Source organism: Cavia porcellus, unplaced genomic scaffold, assembly GCF_034190915.1.
Source record: "Cavia porcellus strain 051 isolate PalLab524CR breed Dunkin Hartley unplaced genomic scaffold, mCavPor4.1 scaffold_49, whole genome shotgun sequence".
NCBI lineage: Eukaryota > Metazoa > Chordata > Mammalia > Rodentia > Caviidae > Cavia > Cavia porcellus.
In genome coordinates, this window is record NW_026947532.1 from 664,859 (window position 1) to 688,027 (window position 23,169).

At 52.7% G+C, this 23,169-nt stretch overlaps 1 protein-coding gene across 4 annotated transcripts in view; it reads right to left on the minus strand.

Moving 5' to 3' along the window:
* The window catches only part of Camsap1 (calmodulin regulated spectrin associated protein 1), a 55,001-nt gene that overhangs the window by 28,181 nt on the left and 3,651 nt on the right, over nt 1-23,169 (minus strand). For all 4 annotated transcript variants that reach the window (XM_023566399.2, XM_013155825.2, XM_003472981.4 and 1 more), the window contains exons 2-3: nt 7,708-7,970; nt 6,871-7,032 (exon numbers count right to left, since the gene is read on the minus strand). In XM_023566399.2, the coding sequence (XP_023422167.1) occupies nt 6,871-7,032; nt 7,708-7,970 (425 nt within the window). The remainder of the gene's footprint in view (nt 1-6,870; nt 7,033-7,707; nt 7,971-23,169) is intronic.

A 23,169-nucleotide genomic window follows, 5' to 3' on the forward strand; every position in this document is an offset into this window, starting at 1 on the left:
CAGAGGCTGAAAGCGACAGGAAGAGGAAAGAGAGTTTTCACTGGAAAACCGGGGACACCACATCAGCACTGAGGAAGGAGACTTCTAGGATGGGGTGATCCCTAGTGACAAAGGAGAACGTTTCTTAAACACAAAGGATAACGAAGACCGCGCCCAGCCACAGAGAAGCAAAACCCAGGAACAGAACTAGTTTGTGACCCCACAACCCCCTCCTCCTTACAAGTAACTGGCCGACAGGACCAAGGGCTGGGGGCAGAGGCTGGCAAGACCAACGGCCACATCCTCCACCATCAGTCACCAGGACTGGTGCTCAGAGCCACGGCAGGGCTTCACACAGCTGGTGCCTTCTCTAGCCTCAGAATCAACTAAAAACACCAGGACCCCTCCTCCAAATACTCACGATTAAACAAACACCGCCAGGCACAGCATGGTCTCAGCCTTGGAGGCTGAGACAGGAGTTCAAACCCAGCTTGAGCAGACAAAGTGAGACCTTGTGCCTCAAAACCTGAAATTCAGCAAAAGCATTTGAGATGACCCACTGACACAGCAAGAATCCATGGGTGAAACTGAAAATACTCTGAAGCGAATGATGAAGGATGCGGTACATAAAAATGCACGGGGGCTGGGAATGCAGCTCAGTGGTACAGCACTTCACACACACACACACACACACACACACACACACACACACACGCACACACGGCCTAGGGGTCACGCGCTGGCCAGGGCATGTGGGTGACAGGTGAAACAGCAAAGGCAGCAGAGCAGAGAGCAGGCAACAGCTTTCAATGTTTTCATGTTTGTTGTTTGTTATGAGTTGTCTGAGACAGGGTCTCGCTAATGCAGTTCAGGCCGGCCCTGAACTCACTCTGTAGCCCAGGCTGGCCTCGAACTCACTGGAATCCTTCTGTCTCAGCTTCCCGAGGGCTGGGATGTCAGGTGTGTGCCACCATGCCTGGCCAACAACTTTAAATGTTTACATGAGAAATGAAGAACAGTTTAAATGAACCAGCCTTCTACTTAGCATCAACAAAACTAGAGCATGGAGGGAGGAGGAGAGGGAAAGAAATAAAGAGGGGCTGCATGCATGCACCAGCTCCCCATGATGAATGCAATCCTGCGTGCTGCAGACACAGACTAACAAAGAAATAGCAGACCCAGGCAGGCAGTGGCGCACCCCTATCATCCCAGCACTCAAGAGGCTGAGGCAGGAAGATCGATGTGAGTTCAAAGCCAGCCTGGGCTACACTGTGAGCTCAAGACAGCCTGGACTACACAGTCAGACCCTGTCTCAAAAAACAAAAAAAAGGACGGGGATTTAGCTCAGCGGCATAAGCGCCTTCCTGGCAAACGTGAGGTCATGAGTTCAATCCCCGGTACCACAGTGAGCCAGGCATGGTGGCTCATGCCTGTAATCCTAGCACTTGGGAGGCTGAGGTGGGAGGATCGTTGCGAGTTCGAGACACCCTGGGCTACAAAGTGAGCTTAAGGCCAGCCTAAACTGCATAGCGAGACCCCATCTCAAAAAAAAAATTAAAACTCCTGTGGACATGTAGATAATGAGATAGGAAAATAAACCATCCTGGGAGACACACACACACACACACATCCCCATGCCAAGGGCGCGACCCTGAGACTTGCCTATCAGACAGTGTTGTGTTCTTTTATTTTAACCACATGATGACAACAGTTTCTGTACCTGGCAGCACCCCTCCTCCCGCCACATGAGGGGCTCCCCCGCTGGCCTGTCATGTCTGAGTAACCATCATGGTCGTGGAACTTCACTGGTGTCTCTTTTCTCGCCATAAACTCTGGAAGCAGCTGAGCAGCCCCTTTCCAGGGCTCAGGACTTGAGCTGTATCTCCTTTGAGTCTGCCAGCAAAATGAAAACTTGGATCCCTCCATTTTTGAGAAGTGCCACTCAGGCTTCCCACACCTCTGGAAAACCTACAATTGTTATAATCCTTGGTTGGCTACCATAGGTCACACACAGTAGTTTAACAACAGCTTCCCACTAAAAAGGGCGCAGTTCAAAGACTCCGATCCATCGTCCAGATGTGAGCATTCCAGGTCACAGTCATATAAATCACAGATCACCTGACAACAGCACAAAACTAGTCACACCAATCAGGGAAAAGCAGCCGAGGGACAGGGAACATGCTCAGATCAGCTGGACAGAGCTTCAATAGCCAGGCAGGGTGGGAAAACCTCTTCACAGAGCACAGGACCAGCCTGCACCCAGAAGGGCAAAACACCACATCCTTCCCTCCCCACAGCAGAGAGGGCCACACTTCTAGAAAGGAATGGAAGCTGCCCTTCACAGCCTGGGGCGGGCAGGTAGAGACCTTAGCCAGCAACACCTGAAACGGCGTGCAGAATCTCAGGAGTGTCTCAGAATTACTGCGAAACAGGAGACCAGATGGGGAAAACATTCCCAACATGCAGACCTGACATGGCTCTTCATTCCCGATCTCCCCCAGGCGATGTGGTAACGTGAAGAAAACCCCATGAAAAACTGGGTGAAATACCAGAGCAAGCACTGGACAAAGCACAGACACAGCACGTGCACACACAGGTGAACACGTGCATGGCCTGCCCCAAGCAGCCAACAGCCCAACTGCACAAGGACAGAGCTACTGGAATCCGATCCTGCTGATGGCATTTAAAATGGACCAGTCACTCTAGCTAATGCCCCACTTGGATGCTGCCTTCTGAAGTTTCACGGAGACATGCTGACACTTCCATAGAGAGCGGACGGTTAACTCCCAGTTGTTAGAGGCGGTCCAGCGGTTCCACTCCTAAGGAGGAACTCAGAGACACACAAGTGCATCAGCAGAAGGCCACACCCAAACACTCCCTGCAGCTTTATTCAAAAGAGACAGGACCTGGAAGTCACCACACATCCCCCCCGCCAGTGAATGGCAAGTGACTTCCTGGAACTCAGCTACACACCCACAGAAGAGGCTGCCAGCAGGTGTGATTCAAGAAGGGACAAACAAAAACGCTGCAAAACGAACTTTTTCCCATGTTCCCCAGACAGAAACCTGAAGAAATCACAGTGACTGCATAGGAAGGTGAGGGCACAGCAGAGGCAAGGTTACGGCCCCGTGGCACAGAGAGACGCCTGCCCGGCCAGTCCCAACAGCTGCAGGTGGCACTCAGCCATACGCCTGGCCCACATGTTGCGCCCATGCTGGTAAGCTGCAAGGAGTAGCAGATGCCACTCCCTTGACAGATGCTAAGAGGGGCAACTTACATACTGCCTTTTCACTCATTGGTAGTTTCTAAACTTCCTATAATTACATCATTTCTTTTAGAGTAAAAGGGGAATTTGGGGGCCGGGGATTTAGCTCAGTGGCCTAAGGGCCTGCCTGGCAAGCATGAGGTCTGGAGTTAGATCCCTGGTACCAAAAAAGGGGCGGGGTGGAGGGGGGGTCAACAGAAAACTTACAGAATTGTTACAGTTGCAGAATTATTATGATTGACACATTGTGTCAATGTAAATTCAGAAGTTTAATCCAGAGAATTAGCAGGGAGCTGGAATCCTCACTGTGTAAATAGCCTCATCCTGTGCCAGAGACAGCACAGAGATTTGTAAGTGCTGCACCCCCCTGGGCGGGGAGGGGTGGTAGCCAGCATACAGTATAAGGGAAGAAAAGAAGCCTGCTCTTCCCTGCCTTCTGCTCAGGCTGCTGCCTTGAAGTGTTGCCCTGTGCCATGCCACCCTGTCTTGGCGTTAGCTGACTATGCACTGAAACCTCCACAAACTAAACAAATCTTTTCTTCCCCAATTTTGGGTATCAGGTATTTTGTCCCACAATGAGACAAAAGTAATCAAGACAGAATTCGGTACCAGTGGAAGTGGGTTATTGCTGTGACTTTACTTGAGCATGTGGTTCAAGAGCCTTTGGGAATGGCTTGTGGGAAGGTTTGAAGATGTCTCCTGAATGTACAGAGCTGGAAAGCTTTGGGCTTTTCTGCATGGGAGATTTTAGTCAGAGCTCAGGAGACCAGAAGCCCGACAGAAAGCCTGCTGATGAAGGCTGGGCTTGGGAGGTTTCTGCTGGAAAGAAGGACTCCAGACAACATGTGCTATGGCTTGGCAGAAAGTTTGTCTGCATTTTGCTCGTGTCCAGAGACTTTGGCTGAGACTAAGATTAAGGTTGGTAAACTAATTAATCTGGCAGAATAAATTTCAGAGCAGTCCAATGCTGAGGCAGTGGCATGGCTACTGCTGGGGAGTTTTAGCCAGGTTTATGTTGCAAATCAAGAGCAAAGATCCCAGCAGGATGATTTAAAACACTGTGAGTCTGGCCAGAAAGGAGGCTCCAGTGAAGCTGTAGACTGCAGAGATGGAGCTGAGCAAAACCTCAGTTGCTGAGAAGAAACAGAATAGAAAAGATGGCCTGAAGGCACAACAGAAAGCAGCAAGTCTCAAACCTTTGTAGCCTCCAAATTGCAAAGTGGAAGACTTTGCTTACAGGAGAAAGCCTCAGAATACCAGGTTCCAGAATGGCAGTGGAGGTTCCAGAATGGAGACAGCATAGAGAACCTGTTCCTCACAATCAGCTTCAGAGAGCCCAGCCATCCAGGCACTCGACCCCTAACCCAGGAGACAGGAAGCCTGGCTACTGCTCCAGCTGGCAGCAGACCTTAGCACGTCTATGTGGTACTGGTTTTATTTGCATACAGAATGCAAGAATTCTGAGGTTGAAAAGGCTTCTGCCTTGATTTCAGACGGTCTGGAAGGCCAGGCAGTGCGCCCCTGAGAGAACAGCGTGTGAAGCTGTGAGTTTGAAGCCAAAGGTGCAGTGGAGACCCCAGGAGTTTGGAAAAGCCAGGAGCGTGGATCATCTAGGGAAACCTGTAATGAGGGAGCAAAGCCAGCCCAAGAGAGAAGCCGTGGGACAGGTAACCACCAGAAGTGGCTAAGGATGAAGTCACACAAACCCTTTGGAGCTCACAATTTGCTACATATTGCCTCAAATGGGCACACAGAACTCTAGGACTTAATGTTTGCCCTGCCAGATTCTGGAGTGCTTTTGTCTCAATCCTTTGTACCCTCCTGTTTGTAACTTTTGGAGCCAGAAGGTTGAAAGTGTTTCTTTGTTTTCATTTATACAGGTGTTTGCAGCTAAGAGTTTGTCTTACAGGGGAGGCTTAAGACTTGAACTTTTCAGCAGTGCTGAAACTGTTAGGACTTTGGGAGCTCTTGCAGATGGAGTAAATGCTTTTTGCATAAAGGATTGCATGAGTCTTTGGGGGTCCAAGAACAAAATGTTGTTTCTAATGTAATGTTGATAGACTTAATGCTGGTTCTTAAGGATTTTTAAACTGTGTTATAATGTTCAAGTTGCAAAATGTTAAGAATAACAGACCTTTGTATCTGGAGGCTGGTTTAAAGAAATATGTCTGGTTGCCAAGTTGATAAGGGGTGGATTGTTATAATTGATACACTGTGTGAACCCCAGAAGTTTAGAAGTTTAACCCAGAGACTCAGCAGGGAGCCAGGATCCTCACTGTGTATATATCCTCATCCTGTACAGGAGGCAGCACAGAGATTTTGTGAGGGCTACACCAGCCCTGGCGGGGAGGGGTAGTAGCCAGCATACAGTATAAGGGAGGAAAAGAGGCCTGTTCTTCCCTGCCTTTTGCTCTGGCTGCAGCATTGAAGCATTACCCCTGTGCAATGCCAGCCTGCCTTGGAGCCAACTGAGTATGAACTGAAACCTCCACAAACTGTAAATTAAATAAATCTTCTTTCCCTAATTTTGGCTATCAGGTATTTTGTCCCAGCAACAGAGAAAAGTAACCAAGACAGGAATGTTCTGCCCATGGGAAACTCCTGCTCAGGATTCAGAAAGGTCGCCCAGGGGCCAAGTCTCTGTGGAAATGTGCCCTGGTCATGAACCCTTTCCCCACCCAGAGTGGGAACTAAAACTGTGGCCTCAGCACAGAGCTGTATACCCAGCACCACGTTCTATACTTTTGATTTGGAGGCTAAACTGCTAAATTGTCCAAACTGGGCTCAAATTTGCAATCCCACTGCCTCAGCCTCTCAGAGTAATGGGATCACCACCCACCCATGTGCCCCACCATGCCAGGCTCAAAAGAATCATTTTAAAACCAAATCCCTTCAGGCGCCACATAAAAGTGGTACCCACACAGGAGGTGCCCTAAAGGGGCACTGAGCAGCATCCAGGTCCAAACTAGACCCAGCGGCTCTATGGTGAGACTGAGCAAAGCGCCCCAGGCTAGCAAGCTCACAGAGATGGGCAGTGTCCACCCAACTGATTGCCCAAAGCCACTGATCCACGACCAGGCTGGCTGAGTCACTCCTGGCCTGAGCCTTCCCCTGACATAAAGACCTGCCCATCACAGCAGTAGCTGAAGTCTCTAAAAGGCGCCATGGGCCCAGTGGGTGCTCGCCCTGCATGATGTCTTCCTCAAACTGAGGCAGCTTTAGCTAGGGCCAGGCAATCTTATCACCTCTGCCCCTGAACACAGTTTTGCAGACAACGCCTGCATTAAGGTCTGGATGTGAATAATTCCACGGCGTGCCTTCTGTGCACAAGGAAAGACTGCACTACACTTTCACGCATGAAAGGGAGAAGTGGCATTCAGGAAAATACTGGGGGTCTCCTAAGGACCGAAGTACCCTCTGAAATGGAACGCTCCTACTGCACACAAGGGCCAAAGAAAAAGCAAAATTTACTGTTTGTTCCCAGTCACATAGGCACTACAACCCTAATCGCACTCGTGCGCCACTCAACACTTGGGCCGAGGCCTGTCTCAAATCCTAGGATCAAGTAGTCAGGTCCAGAGCAAGGGACAAGCAGCATGCAGTAGGAAAGGGCCCCCAGCACCTACCTTGTTGATCCAGAACACCATGGCATCCTCGAGGTCATAGGGAAGCTCTTTGGAGGCACTGAACGTGGAAAAGCGCTTGACACTGGCCACCACCTTCTCGATGCTGATCATCTCCACAGTGTATGCCATCATCAGGGCGTCCACCATCGCCATGTGGGCACTCTGAAGGCAGAGGCAACAGCTGGTACCCAAAGCACCTCCCTCCGTGTCCCTACTGGGGGTCCCCACCCAGACTCACTCGTTGCTTACTCTGCTCCCCACATGAAGAGACACAAACCTGTGACCTATGCATCCCTCATTCCCTCAAGCTTCAGGATTGGCAGGACACAGACAGCTGAAGTTGCCAGGGCCAGCGCTGAGCTCTGGCTCCCTCACCTCCTCCCAACCCTGCAGCCCAATAAGGCCCTGGGGAGGAGAATCCTCACGGGAAAGCTGTGCCTTCTCACCACTTTCTCAGGATGCAAAGGACCTCCCCTTCACCCTCAACTCCACCCTTAAACAAGCCCAAATGGAAAAACCCTGAAAGCAAAAAGCCTGTGGAGAGCGTAACAAAGAAAGGCAGGGGCACAGGGGCCCTAGAGCCCACAGGGCAGGACACGCGGCAGCAGCAGCAGTAGCAAGGCTTTAAACACAGGGACAGAGGCCACAGATACGTGCAGCCTTCCCACACAAGGCTCAACCACTGGGCCACGGTGCCTGCAGGGACTGGCTCAGTACAACACCAGTACAGTGTCCACTGAGAAAGAGCTCCGCAGTCTGCAAGAGTCACGAACTTAGAGAGGAGCCCCCTGTATCTGCACAGACCTCTGCTCCCCAGGGCTGTCCACCCCCACTCACCATCTTTATGGGGGCGTGGCCGAGGTCAGCATCCGTCACCGGGGTGTCGTCACTCTCCATCACATAGATGCCTTTCCTGGACAGGGCCTGGATGACTGACTGGTGTCCTTGCAAGGCAGCCGCCTGGTCCCCTTTGAGGATGAGACTGCAGACACGACAGTAGAGCTCGCTGGAAAGCAGCAGTTTGATGACGGGTGGTTTGATATGCTCCTGTTCATACTGATCGATGTAAAAAGGGTCTCGGAGATCCTCAGGGATATTGTCTAAGGCAAGAGACAGCACTATGTGAGCGAGACACAGACACAGAGAGGGCCAGGCCCACTGCACTGCTGGCCCCACAGGACACAAGGGGAGCCTCTTGGGGCAGGCCTGGCAAAACTGCGATTGACAAACTGGACAACTGTCAGACTTGCAAATCCCGGTGCGCTGTACCAGCAGAGCCTAACCTGCCACAGCCCACAGGTGCAGCTCACCCTGGAGACCCAGACTTGGACACACGGCGCAGAGAAACCAGGCATCACCACCCGATGACCTGAGCAGGGTGTCCACAGGGCCTCCCCGACCTTGGGATGGAGGTGACAGCGGGGCTGCACAGCCATTCTCTAGTGCTGCCGTAACCTCGATGGCGACGAATTGCAGCAACCACCTTTCCTTCTCCTCAGGTCATCTGCCTTCAGCTCTCTATACAACCGTCTCTTCACATCTCTGGGCTTCGTCGAATCAGGGCAAAGGACCACACTCAAGGCTGGAGAGGCAGCCGATTGCAGCCACAGCCGCTCCTGTGCTGCCCAACATGCACACATACACAAACCACCATGGGCACGCAGGGCAAGTGCACTGCCACTGCTGTGTTCTTTAGGCTTCTGCAAAACAAAGTCCCACAGGAAGCTCTGTACCCAGCACCAAGCAGCCACAAACCCTGCTGAGGCTGCAGCACTGTCCCTATCTCCAGAAGTGCAGAAAGGGCCACCACCTTCTGGAGGGCTGCAGAAGAAGCCCACACACACCCAGCCCAGAAGCAGCCAAGGACACTGGTGCTGCACATGCTGCTGGGGCGCCCATGTCCTCTAGCACCTGTCAGGTCCAAGTTACAAGGCCCATAGAGCGGGGCAGCGGCGCTTCAGTGTCCCTCCGCAGCACCCCTATGTCTGCTCCTTTTCCTCCTCACGGGGCTACTTTCTGAGCCCAAGTCGGACTGAGCATGTGGCCTGCCCCTGCCCCACGCTCCCCACACTCCCCTTGGCTTCCTCTTCCTGCACAGTGTGGCTGGCATCCATAGGATGCTGCGGTCCTGACTCATTGGGCTGCACACATGGCAACCCTGAGGATGGCAGGCTTGGCTCAGGCTCAGTGGATGTTAGCAGGCTCAGATCCCACAGCCGAGCACACTGGGCAGCTGCCGACCCTGAAACTACCAGAGTTCCAAATGAGACTGGACCCATAGCAGAAGGAATCAGCCCAATATGGAGCTTAATCTTGGGCCTCTGATTCACAGTGACATGAGGACAGGGACAAATGGGGGCAGGAGCCACCCCACGGGTCATAGTGGCCAGGGACAGACAGGCGTCACAAGGTACAAGTCAGGTGGAGTGGGTGGAAGGCAGAGAAGGAAGAACACAGGGCCCAGAGTCCTGTGACCCAGCCATGGTCCAAGAAGCTCTCGCAGGAAAAGGCTGCATTGTGGCAGCAGCCCAGTGGCCAGGGCTCCTGGTCAGAGCCACCATCACCTCCCTCTACTTTCCTTCCACATCACAGCCACCGGAGTCTTGATCTTTTCCAGAGATGGCAAGGGACACATCCTACCCCCACCTCAGGTGATCCCATTCTGCCCAGGGGATCAGAAGACCCCGGCAGTTATGCAGCAACCACCGAAAGCATACTCTGGCCCTGGCCTTCCCTGAACCTGAACCATCTCTGTGACATCTCCATGTGACATCTGGGGCCCGAGTGCTGCTGGCTAGCCCAGGCCACCCTCCCCTCTCACCTGGAAAACTGGGAAGGCTCTACCTCAGGAGAGCAGATACAGAGCTCAGAGGACTGCACAGCGTGCTGCCTCTCTGGGTGCTGGAGTTGAGGCGCAGAGCCCCAGGGCTGTGTGGATGAGTCTGAGCCAAGCCCTTCTGTGTGCTCCCTCAGCCTCGCCACAGGAGCCAGCTCACTTAGGACAGGCAGCCACACCCCATACCCCCCCCATCACTTGGACGTGCAGCACAGGCCACCAGGAGCCTGATGTGTCCAGTTCACCAGTCAACAGCTATTTTTAAGTTGGCTTTGTGAACGCCACGAGTCTATTTCTGGTGACTTAATTTTCATCTCTTCTATGAACCAATGAGACAGAATTACTCAACAATGACTGAGCACCTGGGTAAGCCAGGAAAGTAGAGAAACACAGGGGAGCTGAAGCCTGAGAGCAACAGCACTGAGACGGAGGCTCCGACAAGCATGAAGAAGCCACCCGGCACCGTCCACATGGCATGGGCGTCCACATGGCATGGGCGGGAGGAGGCCCAACAACCTCAACACCACCCTGCATGGAATCTTAGCAGCTAACACCACTGCACACAGCTGCCCAGAAGACACAGTCAGGGTTTCTCAATGCACTCAGCAAACACTCAGCTGAGTACCTGCTACCTGCCTGCCTCACACAGGGTTGTCAAGGGTGAGCAGGCCCAGGCACTCTGGGCGCATATAGTGAGGACAGGCGAGGCTGGGCCAGTCAGGGCTGGAAGCTGGGGGATGAGGACATTCGATCTGCTGTTGCCTCCACTCGAAGTGGGGAGGACAGGTGTGGACACCAGGAGGTTATTCTAGTTTGATGATAGCAAGTGCCTGGGACAAAGGTGGAGGTGTTGGCTCTCAGCTACAGATGTGTGAGCTCAAAACAGAAAGATGCCCAACTCCTGATTCTGCTGGCCAAAACCTGCTACTAAGACAGGAGCCAGGGAGCGGATGGGGAAGGAGGAACTTTGTCCCTGCAGGAGCTCTGAGTGCTCACAGGGCTCTCCCACAGAGATCAGAGGCACAGGACAAAGGGATGGCATGTGGCGCCTGCCATCCATACATGAAAACTAACACCCACAGGGGCTGTACCTCCTAGTCAGAGGGCACGGAGAGAAGCGAGGTTGGTCGGAGCAGACTCACAGGGCATCCAGTATCAGGCAGGCCCAAGGAAGAAGCCAAAGGAAGGGTCTGAGAGGTGACTGGGCACAGCACAGGGCACTGGAGGGCTCAGAAGAGGAAGACCTCTCTAAGAGAGAGAGGGACCACCCACCAGCACTGAAAAGACCAAGGGCAAAATGCTGAAGAATGCCCATTGGGCTGAGCAGCAGGAAAGAGCCCCAGGATCAGGGAGGCGTGGCAGTCACAAAAGGAATGCAGGAAGGGAGGCAGGGATGCAGGCTCTGCTCTGAGGGACATGCGGGTCCAGAATTCAGTTTTAAGGGCTAGAGAGACATGCATAGGTTTCACTGCTGCTGCTGAACACCAGCCTGGGTCAGGGGTGGGGTAAGGAAGAGGCCACGCTGACATCTGGGAAAGTGGGCACCAAAGTGGGGTGCAGGGGAAGGGGAGAGCAGTGAGTGATGATCGCATGGAGACTGAGGCAGGGCCCAGGGACAGCACACAGCACCAGGGCACAGTCACGCCTCTCTGGAACCTGCCAGATCAGGAAAGGCCCTCAGAAGGGAGTGAGGACCCTGGCAAGCCACAGCCCATGTGAGGAGCATGGCCAGCAGGGTTGCAGCCTGCCCTTTTGCTTGGCCTCTGAACCTCGAGCCCTTGTGTGCTCAGGGGACTGGAAGTAGCCCTGGCTGGGCTGCGTGAGGACCTGGATCTACCCACATTGAGCCCCTGCAGCAGGCACAGCAGAGTGTGAGGAACCACAAGGCAGGCCTCAGCGTAGCAGCATTCTCATCACCAGAGCCTCTATTGCAGATGCACAGAAGCAGCTCTGCCACACTGTGTCTGAGCTGGGCTGTGGCGAACGTGCCCCATCAGTCCCAGCTCTTCCACAGCAGAGGCCGCAGGCTATAGGCAGGCCCAGCCATAGCCACCACCTCACCCAAAGCTTCACGCTCCCCCACTCACAGCTCCATCAACTCGTGGCAAGGAATAACAAGAGCCAGCCATGTGCAGGACCCCACAGCTCACCTGTGCCAGGAGCTCACTGGCTACCTGCCCCGAAGCACAGCAAAATGATGACCCTCGGGCTAGGAGGTGTGCCAGAAGGGGCCTCCAAGAGGAGGTAGCTAAAGATCTTCTACCTCCAGACACCACTACCACACCCCAACCAAACCCCAACTCTACCCTGGAGATGCCAGGCACAGCGGCCCATGCCTGCAGGCCCCACACTGAGGAGGCTAGGGATGCTTAGCCCAGCAGTTTCTGACCCTCTGAATGTACAGCAAGACCCCACCTCCAAACTACAAGGGTTGGGGAGCAGCTTTTGGGTAACACACTCGCCCAGCAAGCACAAGGCCTGGGTTTGGGCTCCAGTGCCACAGTAACAATAGAAAATAAAAACAAAAGGCTGACCTGGCTACTTCAGGGCAGTACCTATCTACCCACGTGCACCACGCGGAGCCACGGCCCCACACTCAAGGGGCAGAAGAGCAAATGGTGCAGGGAGGTGGTTTCCTTGCCACCCCTGCTGCATAAGGTCAGGTGTGAAGGAAGACAGTCCCCAACAGAAGGACAGAAGATCTCTGGTCATGCATGAAATAAAGCCCACAGCATAGTGACAACTACAGAGCCATGTGAACCCAGGTCTCATGCAGTGCCCACCCAGAGGGCACAGCCATGAAGACTCACCAGCAGTGAAGACTCACCAGCAGTATACCAGTCCCTGGGGCTGGGGACAGCTGGTAAACAGACAGAGCACCAGCACCCTCAATTCCTAACAGAGCCTGCAGAGTTGCAAAATGCACTGTCCCAAATGCCCAGTGTACCTCTCAAATCCCTCAAGAAACAAGAAAAACAAACACAAGGAAACCAGTAACTCTCAAGAGAAAATCAACAGATGGCGACCCAAATGTTGGAACTGTCCAACAAAGACTTTAAGGGATTATTACAACTGTGCTCCAGAAGCCAGGGCAAGCACCGGAGCAGGGAGAAAACCCCAACACAAAACTCTAAGAAAACTCAGAAAAGCAGCCCAGTGTGTAGGGAAACCAAAAACCACAACAGGAGGCAGCCAGTGCCTGAGGGCAGGAAGATGGGCAGAAACCTGCACAGCCTGCCACCTGTCCAGGCTGCCCTGACTTCACCAGGAACATGGGCCCAGGGGCCTGGACACTGGGACCATGACAGGAACCTATAAGAGGGACTCAAAGTCCACACTGGCCTGCTACCATCACCGTGCCTCTGTCCTTGGCTCAGTGGTCACAACACAGAAAAAGGCAGGCCCAGCAGAGACAGACACCTACACAGGCACAAGGCAACAAAGGGGCCAGGGAATCCAAATGTACACCACAGCCCCTGCATCCTGAGGCCCACAGCAAGGGCACCACCTGCAGCCCCCAAGAAAGCATCGCCATACAAGTTACTGAGATTTCCAGTGCCAGTGAAAAGTAACAGGACACTTGAGAAGCAGCCCATGTGACCAGGGTGCCAACTGAACAAGCCAGCCCAACAGAGAAAGCAAGAGCAAAGTGCAGAAGTCAGGAGGTCTCCTTCAGGCAAGCAGGAAGGAGGGTGCTTCTGGGGGCAGAAGGCCCCTAATGCAGGAGGTCTCCGGCCACTGACAGCAGGAGAGCAGTGTGCACAGATGCTGCACAGAGGCTCTGCTGCCCACGGGACTAAAGAACTCCCCAGCCAGCCCAGGGAAGGGAGTGTCCAGCCAGCCGCTGCACCCAGGCAGGGTGTCTGCCTTCTCTCCTGGGGAGACCAGTCCAGACCTGACATGAAGGCAAAGGAGTACATTTCACCAGCTCTTAACAGCAAAACACAGGTCCCAGGACCTGTCCGGTGGCCTCCCCACTCTCCAGGAAGGGGCACGCTATGGGTGACACAGACCAGCTCTCCCCACTGAAGCCTCAGAGCCTACAGCTGAGGCAGGCACAGGACTGCTTACCGGCTCCCAGCGCCCACTGGAAGCAGGTGTCAGTTCTACCTGCAGAAAGACACCGCATGGGCCTCAGATGGCTCCCAAAACTTCCAAACACAAACACCAGGACACAGCCCCCACCAAACACAAAGAACCAGGAAAACATGACAAGCAGTCAAGGAAAAAGACAACAAAAAAGGGCCAGGCCCGCAACAACTCAGACACTGGGCCACCAAAAGCTCCGGAGCAGCTGGCCCCTTGAGCCCAAGGCAAGCTCTAGGGGAAAAATCTCACTTCACATTCAGTAAGGGAAGGTTAGAAAGTAAACTGATGCAAAAGGATGCACCATAGAAATATTTAAAAGGAAGCAGGTGAGGAAATACAAGTGCTCAGCAGAGAAATGAAACAAAAGAAGCAAATCAGAATTCCTGTCTGACAAAGACAAAGCTGATGCAAATTCACAGCACGGACTCAACAGGAGAAGGAGACCGAGGGGGCAGGTGGCTGTCACAGGAGGCGTGCAAGACACACAGGCCTCTCATGTGTGTGACAGTGGAGGAGAGCGAGGTAGGGTAAGCACCCCAGGAAACACGGCCCAGGTATCCCACGCAGCAGCCCGTGAAGTACACAGAAAGATAGGAGGACAAGGACCGCTGAGCCCCGGGGAAAAGGCGGACCTCAGGACCTTGGCCTGAGCAAGCATGGCCACTTAAAGGACAAGGCGTCAGCACATGGAGAGATAACAGGCAAGCATGTTGGCAGGAGGGTAGAAGCTATTCTAAAAAGGAAAATGAAAAGCACCTGACAGACTAAAGGACACAACAGAAATCCTAGAACAGAAAAAAGTCGCTGCAGTTAATTTGACACAACAGATTTTCTTGGTGGCCTAGGGTTTGACCCCTGGGCTCATGTACACTCTGCCATTCGGTGGCCTCGCAGCTGGTACAGTGGGGTTGCCAGGCAGCAGCTGAGCCCTGGGCGATGAAGAAGAGTTCAGGATGTGCTGAAAATGAACAACGAGACTGAGGAACGGAAAGAGCAGAGAAGGGGAAGGCCAGACACTGACTGTCAGGGGGCCAGAACTGGAAGCCCAGAAAGAAAGGAGACCGAACGTGGCAGAAGCAGTATTTATTAAGCAGATATAGGCAAGAATCTTCTACTACATGTAAAATTCACACAAATCACAGCCTCCAGTAGTACTGCAAAATGCCTGCAACACTGAAAAACAACACCCACACCCAGAGAGCACCCCAGTAATGCTGATGACGTCCACAGACAAAGGCTCTAACACAGCCAGGAGTTTCTGGTCAGACCAGGTCACCTTCCTCTCTCCTGCCAGTGCAGCTATGAGCCCCAAAGAGACAGGGAAGGAGAGTGCTGCGAGGTGGGGAGCGGAGCGGCCCTGGGGCGGCTTACTGGGGAGCCGAACCCAGCAAGTGGAGCCCTCAGACAGGTGCCACACTCCCTCCCTCCCTTGGGGCTCAGCGAAGAGAACCACTCCACAAACACTAGCTGTGAGATAGGGCCAGCCACAGGACCACCCTGCCCATGAACTTGTATCCCACGACTGAGCTCACTGGCAGGGACCATGCCCAAGGCAAGGCCCATATGCAGGCTAAAACTGGGCAGGGAGAGTGTTGCTAACCCTACACGTCCATGCCCACAGTCTGCTAATACACAAGCCACTCCATCAGGGGATACTGGGAAACCTCCCCTAAAAGGAAAGGTATCAGCTGACACTTCCCTGGCTAGGACTCTACAGTAACTACCATAACCTGTCTTCATCAGCAATTACAAATTCTGGGGGAGAGCAACCAAAAAAACCCAAAAGTTTTAAAAAGTCACAAATACCCAGCTGAAAATGCAAAAACACATTTAAAAACTCAGTGGGAAGTTCAGGACAGGTGGGATATCAACCTGCTGGAGGTCCAATCAGTAGCATCCACCACCCTGAACAGACTCTCCTTCCCTGCCCCCCATTCCAGGGGACTGGAGGGGTGGGTGGAGTTTAGGGAGCTGCTGAGTCACAGGACCAGCCCAGTACAACACCAAGAAACCCAAGCCAGGCACAGCCTACTCAGACTTCTAGAGTCAAAGACAAACCATCTCCAGGCAGGTGAGGAAGAAGGGTGGCCCAAGGATGTGGGGACGGTGACACGATCCATGAAAGCTGAATATGTTTCAGACCTGGAGGAAAACACTCCGCAACCACAAATTCTGTATACAGCAAAACTATCCTTAGAGAACAAAGGAGAAACAGAGACATTTCATACGAAGGGAAATGAAGACTTTTTCTCCACGCAACCTAAAGGCTAAAGGAAGTCCTCTGAAGAGAAAGGAGATGAAAGACAGAGACAGGATGACAGCAGACTGCCTCTCTCCTCTGAGTCTCTAAACTTCCATACAATGAAGAGCAAATCCCATTGGCCCAGCGGCAAGGCCTGTAACACCAGCTACTGGGGAGATTGGGGAGATAGGACAGGATCGCAGGCTTGAGGTCAGCCTGGGCAACTCAGTGAGAGACACGGAACTGAAGTAAAAAGGAGAGGCTATAGATTACTTCAGTGTGAAGATCCTGGGTTCAACCCCATGGGGGCGGGTGTGGGAGGACCAAAAGAAGGAAAAGAGAAACAAACAGAATGTCAGACTTAAGTCCTGACCTATCAACAATTACAGTAAACATAAACACACCCATTAAAAGACAGACAAAGCAAACTATATTTTTAAAAAGTGACGCAACTACATGTTTTTCACATAGACAATGTTTCACATAGCCAATGAAGTGATCTGTAAAGTAAACTGACATAAAATGACAGCCCAAGTGCACATCACCTAAAGGAAGCAGGGAAAGCCGCGGTGCCCTTCTCAGGGACACATCCCCAGGCCTCCTTCTCCCTGTGCAGACAGACCTACGCTGTACAGGGGTCCTCCTCCCTGTGCAGACAGACCTACGACAGGGATCCTTCTACCTGTGCAGATAGACCTACGACAGAGGTCCTTCTCCCTGCACAGACAGACCTATGACAGGGGTCCTTCTCCCTGTGCAGACAGACCTACGACAGAGGTCCTCCTTCTGTGCAGACAGATCTACGACAGAGGTCCTCCTCTCTGTGCAGACAAATCTATGACAGAGGTCCTTCTCCCTGTGCAGACAGACCTATGACAGAGGTGCAGCATTAGCCACAACAGGAACGGGACAATCGCAGCGACAGCCAGGGATACGTCAGCACTGGACCTGGATCAGGACCAGCCATCCACAGAGGGCAGCCCTGGGCATGAGGTTAGCCCTCCCTGGCAGCATGCCCCATTTCATCGCCTGACTCAATGTGGCATGCGACTTAAAGCCCAGAGGTAATTCCTGGGACTCTCCATTTAACTTTTTCAGTCATGGCTGATCACAGGTCCACACAGTGACCCGCACAGGTCTGCGCAGCCTGCCACACAGCAACATCCGGTAAATCAACAGGAAGGCGCTAAAAATGCAGAGGGACATTAGTGGATAAGAAGAGCAATCTGTCAGCCAGGCCTCAAAAACCTAACTCTGTATACCCCAAATTAGAGAGCCTCAAAATGCAGGAGAACAGCTGATGGCTGAAAAGGACCCCAACCAAAGCTCCCATCAACAACTGCCCTGAACCACACTCGTGAGCCAGGTGGCAGAGTGAGCACTGACCTCACGTCACCTGCCAGTGCCCAGCACTCCACCCAGTATGGCAGAGCCATCATTTCCTTCAAATACCCATGGAACTGTCACTAACCAAGGTACACCACACAGCACATGGGGACGAGCGCAGAAGACACAAAGCCAGTACATGGTCTTATTAGAAATCTCGTGACATCACGTCACCAGGACACAACAGGGAACTCTCTATACACCCTGGGCACCAGACTGCTGAAGACCTCGAGTACTGCGATCTGCACCTGTGTCTCCACTGTGGTGGGGCGCTGGGTGGTGATGAGACCAATGGGACCAGCACTGTCTCAGGTAGCTGAGGAGGCCTGAGTGTCCCCCACCAGGTGCAGACGCGCACAAGTGAGACCCCATGAACAGGCAGCGGGGCTCAGCACACCCAAGCCCACTGGGGCTCTGTTCTAGGGGTTCTGGCACCACACCCCTAGAAGTGAGCACCAAATCGCTGCCCCTCACTTAGTGTGTGATTCTGCATACTAAGGTATTCTTTCCCAAGGCCCAAGTACACAAGGACAGCAGGTCAGAGGGGAAGCCTCAAGGAAAGGCTAACACCACACACAGGGCTGGGAATGGAGTACTCCCTGCCAGCACGCGGGCTGCAGCTAAGGTGCTACTGATGGCACAGAGGGGCATCTCACTCGGGGTGCTGAGATCCCAGCTCTGAAGCTGGAGACATGGGCTGGGCACAAACACACCACACGGGAAGGGGGCCTTGGCCCAGACCGGCTGGTGGGGTGCATTCTACCAGCTTTGCAACACACCACCACTGGGAAACTGGGAACAGGTGCCCAGGACCTCGGCAGTGTTTCTCACAACTGTGTGCTAACACTTATCTTCCAATAAAAAAATCAATTTTTTTTAAAAGTTGGCCAAGATTATGAAAGGTACTTCACAGAGACAGGCGTTCACATGGCTAACGCATTTTTAAATGCTATCATCATTGCTCACCACAGAAACTCACACTAACCCACAGCAAGACAGCACCACATACCCACCCACACAGCTCAGATTAAAAGCTGCCAGTGCCAAGTGCTGACCAGGAGGCAGCGCGGCCACATGCTCAGCCCCACACCACCACTCTGGAAACTGCTTCCTTCTAGAGTCACATACATGATTCCACTGCTCCCCAAGTGGTGACTCAAGAAGACATCTGTCCTCACAAGTGTTCATAGCAACCTGATTCACAACAGCAAAAAACTGGAAGCAACCCTGCCAATCACCAACAGGTAAAGAACAGGCAGGCAAGCTATGCCATGGAATACGACTCTCACCGAACAACAAAGACCCACACACAGAAGAGCCTCAAAATGCTCCGCTGAGCAGAGTACCAGGGTACACACTGTAACCCTGGCTGCTCAGGAGGCTGAGGCAGGAGAATCAGGAAGACTGTCCTCAAACTGTGACCATAAAGAGCTGAGGGTGCAGTCGGCACTCCAAGCTGGGTTCCTTCTATGCACAGTGAAGGATGTGAGATGCAGGAGCCCTGCTCTGTGCTTAGGTACCAGGAAACTCCAGGTGATGGCAGCAGCAGAGCCAGGTTGGGAAGTGCTGCCGGGCCTTGGAACCTTAGCAAGGAAGGAAGCACTTTCTCTGGACTGTGCCAATGGTCACGGCAGCATGCAGCTGCCTCTCACCTCACCCCACTGTGCTCCTAAATGGGGGTCCAATGGCATGCAAATTATACCTCGGTGAAGGGGGTGAAGTGGTCCAAATAAGTCTGCGCTTTATACCTACAGTAGAGCCAGGCTCAGAGGAGCATACCTGTCATCCCAGAACTCGGGAGGCTGAGGCAGGACTCCCATGAACTCAAGGCCAGCCTGGACTACACAGAGAATTTAGGGCCAGCCTAAAAGACATAGTGAGATCCTGTTCAAAACATAAAAGCAGAAAGTCCTCCAGTGGTCAGTAAGCACTGAGCCCCGCAGAGACTAAAAGCCCACATGTTGAATGTCGCCCCCAAAAACTGGCAAGGGTGCCTCAGTTCGCACTGAGCAAACCCAGGGGCTGGAGCTCTCATACCTGGGCCTGCAAATTCTCCACTTGGACTGGCTGTCCCAGGACACCAGCTTTCCCCACACACTGCCCAACTGCCACACCTCAGCAGGCTCCCCTGGGGCCTCACTCCTGTCTGTCCTGCTTCTCTAAATAGGCCCCAAGTGGTCTCCCATATGCCCAACCTATCCCCACATGGGGCTTGAGTCACTGCGCAGCCCGATATGACACTTAGCTGAACCCCAATACCAGTTTAATTTGGACAGGCTGAGTTTCAGAGACTGGGGAACACGCAAGCAAACAAGCACAGGTGGTGCTAGCTTACACTGATTCCACACGACACTTTCAACCTTCGGATGGCAATCAGGCAGAAATCGCACTTCCAATCCCAATCTCTTCCTAGGTTTGCAATGTATTTAGTGATGCCAGGGTCACCAGGAAAACAACTTCAACCCCACAGTGTGGCGTCAACACTTGACTGGGTGCTGGGTTGACTCACAAGCACTGTGACCTGATAGTGCTTTCAACCTGTACTGGTTTTACCCAGCAGGGCCCCAAGATCACCATCTATGTAGTAAGCAAAAGGGGTCTTCCTGCAATCCCCTACACCAACCTCAAGAAAAAGGTCAGCTGGACGTGGTGGCTCAAACCTGTAATTCAGCACCCTGGGTGGCTGAGCCAGGAGGAGCACGGATTCAAGCCCAGCCTGGGAAATTTAGTGAAAACTTTTCCCTAAATAAAAAAAATGTAAAAGGGCTGGGGATATAGCTCAGTGTAAAAACCCTGGGTTCAGTCTGTAGGACTGGGAGGAAAAAAAAATTAGCAACAGAAAAACATCAAAGACTCCTTCTCTGCATGTGATAAAAAGCCAGGAAACTAGAAACTGTCCTTATCCCTTGGAGGATGTCAGGACCCCTAGGTCACCCCTGCCCGCAGCCTAACCTCCACGAATTATTCTTTTGTATCTCTGGGCTGAACTGCCCTTCTAGTCCTGACAGGAGGCAAGCCCTCAAGATTTCCTGCCCAGTGACATCAGCGACCTCAGCAAGAAAAGGTCCCACTGCCTCCTGCCCCCACCTGGCGGCCCTGCAGAGAACCTAGCAGGCTGGCTCCCCCATCTCCCAGCAGGCACCTCCTCCTCCAGCTTTCTCAGCAGGTGCCCGCAGAACAGTCCCCAGGCAGGCAAAACGCGGCAAACAAGCAGGCCAGGACCATGTGCAATCAATCCCATCACCGAGAGCGCCTCCGGCTCAGTCGCAGCCTGCTGCCTCAGCAAGGTGCACCTACTCAGCACCTGGACACTCGCCTCCACACAGTGCTACCCCAGCCCACTTCCAAGCCCGTCACCCACATGCCTTCCCGGCCTCCCAGCATTCCAGGTGCTCCTCTGGCGGCACTGTGGTGAGGCCATGGGCCTGTCTGTCTGAAGCTGGCATTATTCCTGAGTCTCTGTGGCTGGCGGGGACTTTAGGCTAACAAGCACATTGGCAAGGCATCACTGGCCACTCTGTATTTCCCGTAATAGGAAAAGTGACAGGCAAGGGGCCACTGGTTGTCACCGGCCATGACTGCAATGATGGCTTCCTCCTGACAGCAATGCAAGCCCAGGAGGTAACAGGAGGATAAATACAATAACAAAAGCACTGCTCTGGGCGCTCTGGGGTGGTCTGCCCAACATGGGCACCCTGAAAAACGCAGACAACAGCAGGCCTACAGAGTCGCTCAGATGTGAAGGACCAAAACGGAGGGAGTTAAACACAGACTTCTGCTCTTGGTAAGCATCCAACATGGGCAGCAGGGCAGGAATGAGACTGCCACAAAATGAAGCACCTCAGAAATGTGAGTTCAGCATGCCCTCCTCCGCTTCCACTCCACAGCCCCAAGCACAGCACTGCGCACCTGCAGGTGCTCTGAGCCTCCTGTCACAGAAAAGAATGCTCCAGTCCTTGCCATGAAAGACAATGACCAACACACATTCCAAACTCACGCACCAATCATCCACCTAACACACCTAACGTGGATAGCTTGCTCCTGACAAGGAATCGAAGGGCACCACTCTCTGGAGCAGGCCCCACTGCGGAAGAGTGGTACTAGAGTCAGCGACAGGGACACAGAGGGGCTCCAAGGACAAGAGATCACAATGCACGGCTTTCGGGGGCTCCAGCACCAACCTCCCCTGGACAGAAATCAGGCCGGGATTTCCTCCTCCACAGTATGTTGCTCAGATCAGCAGCTGAACCGACTCTGGCAGTGGGGGAACAGGAGACAGGGAGAAAGGAGGGGCAGAGCTGGGCAGGCCACAAGGCCTCAGCCTCTTAGGCAAGCGCAGATCCAGGGCAAAGAGACAAGTCAGGTTCCACCAAGCTACCCAGCACTGCCTGCAGTTGGTCAGAGCCTTCTCGTCCCTTCCCTGTCGTCTTTAAATACTGTCCTCAACGGGTAGAGCCAGAGCCAGTACTGCCCTACTGCCTCCTGAAACCAAGGTCCAGAAATCTGTGCATCTGTAAGGGCTCATACACAATACACAGTGGTAGCCAGGCTTGGCAGTACACACCTGCAATCCCAGTGGCTTGGGAGGCTGAGGCAGTAGGATTTCCTTGAGTACAAGCCAGCCTGAACAACACAGCAAAATCCAGTTCCAAAAGCAAAACAAAGCACAGTGAACTAGAAGCAAAAGCCAGGACTGCCACAGCCTGGTCCATACTCTATGCTGCAAAATAAGCAGTATTTCAAGCCATATAACAATATATTGCAACTTTCACCCAAAACGTCACCACATACTCTTGTAGGCAGCAGACTCCTCTCTTGCTTATAGACATCTTAAGTGAACAACCTGTAACATGCCCAATAAATCAACTCCCAGAAACAATGAAAGCAGGGCATGGTGGCACACATCTTTAATCCCAGCACTCTGGAGGCTGGGGTAGGCTTGAGAAATCAGAGCCCAACTGGTACACTGCACAGCAAGTCTGAGGCTAGCCTGGCTACACAGTGAGACCCTATCTCCAAAACAACAAAACTTTTCACAGTTAAGAATCGTAAGCTGGGCTAGGGATATAGCTCAGTGGCACCAGGCCTGCCTGGCAAGCTCAACGTGGTAAGTTCAAACCCACATATCCCCCCAAAAAAAGAATAACCAAGCTGAAAAAATAAACAGGACCCCAAACACAAAACATATACTGTAAAATGGGAAGAAACTTCTAAAGGAAAGAGAAACTGGCATGGGAACACAGAGAAAAGGGAAAAGCAAAAAAAAAATATATATATATATATATACACACATACACACACACACACACCCGTAAGTAAAGGTAGTTATACTACTAACTTCTTTTAGTTCATTGAAAAGAAAGATTTGTGCTAACACTGCTTGGACAATGAAATATGGATATCTTGTACTCCGAGTAACTGATTTGAAGATAACAATATACAATGTATTAACTATTGTTACTCTCTTATCTTGTTTTGAGATTTTGTTTTCTTCTCTTTAAAATAAAATGAAAGAAAAAATAATAAAGACTATCAATGGAACTCAAGAATTGGCCAAAAAACGGAATAGGAATCTAAAAATAAAAGCAAAGAGCAGCCACAGTCTTGGCTGTGGCACCAAGGCCCAAGGACACTGGAGGAAAGTGCTCAGTGTGGTTCTCCGCCCAAGGCCTGTAGGGCGAGCACTGGAGCCTGCCACTCACCACAGATGGCAGCCCAGGGGCACGGGCTCCTGCAGGTAAACCAA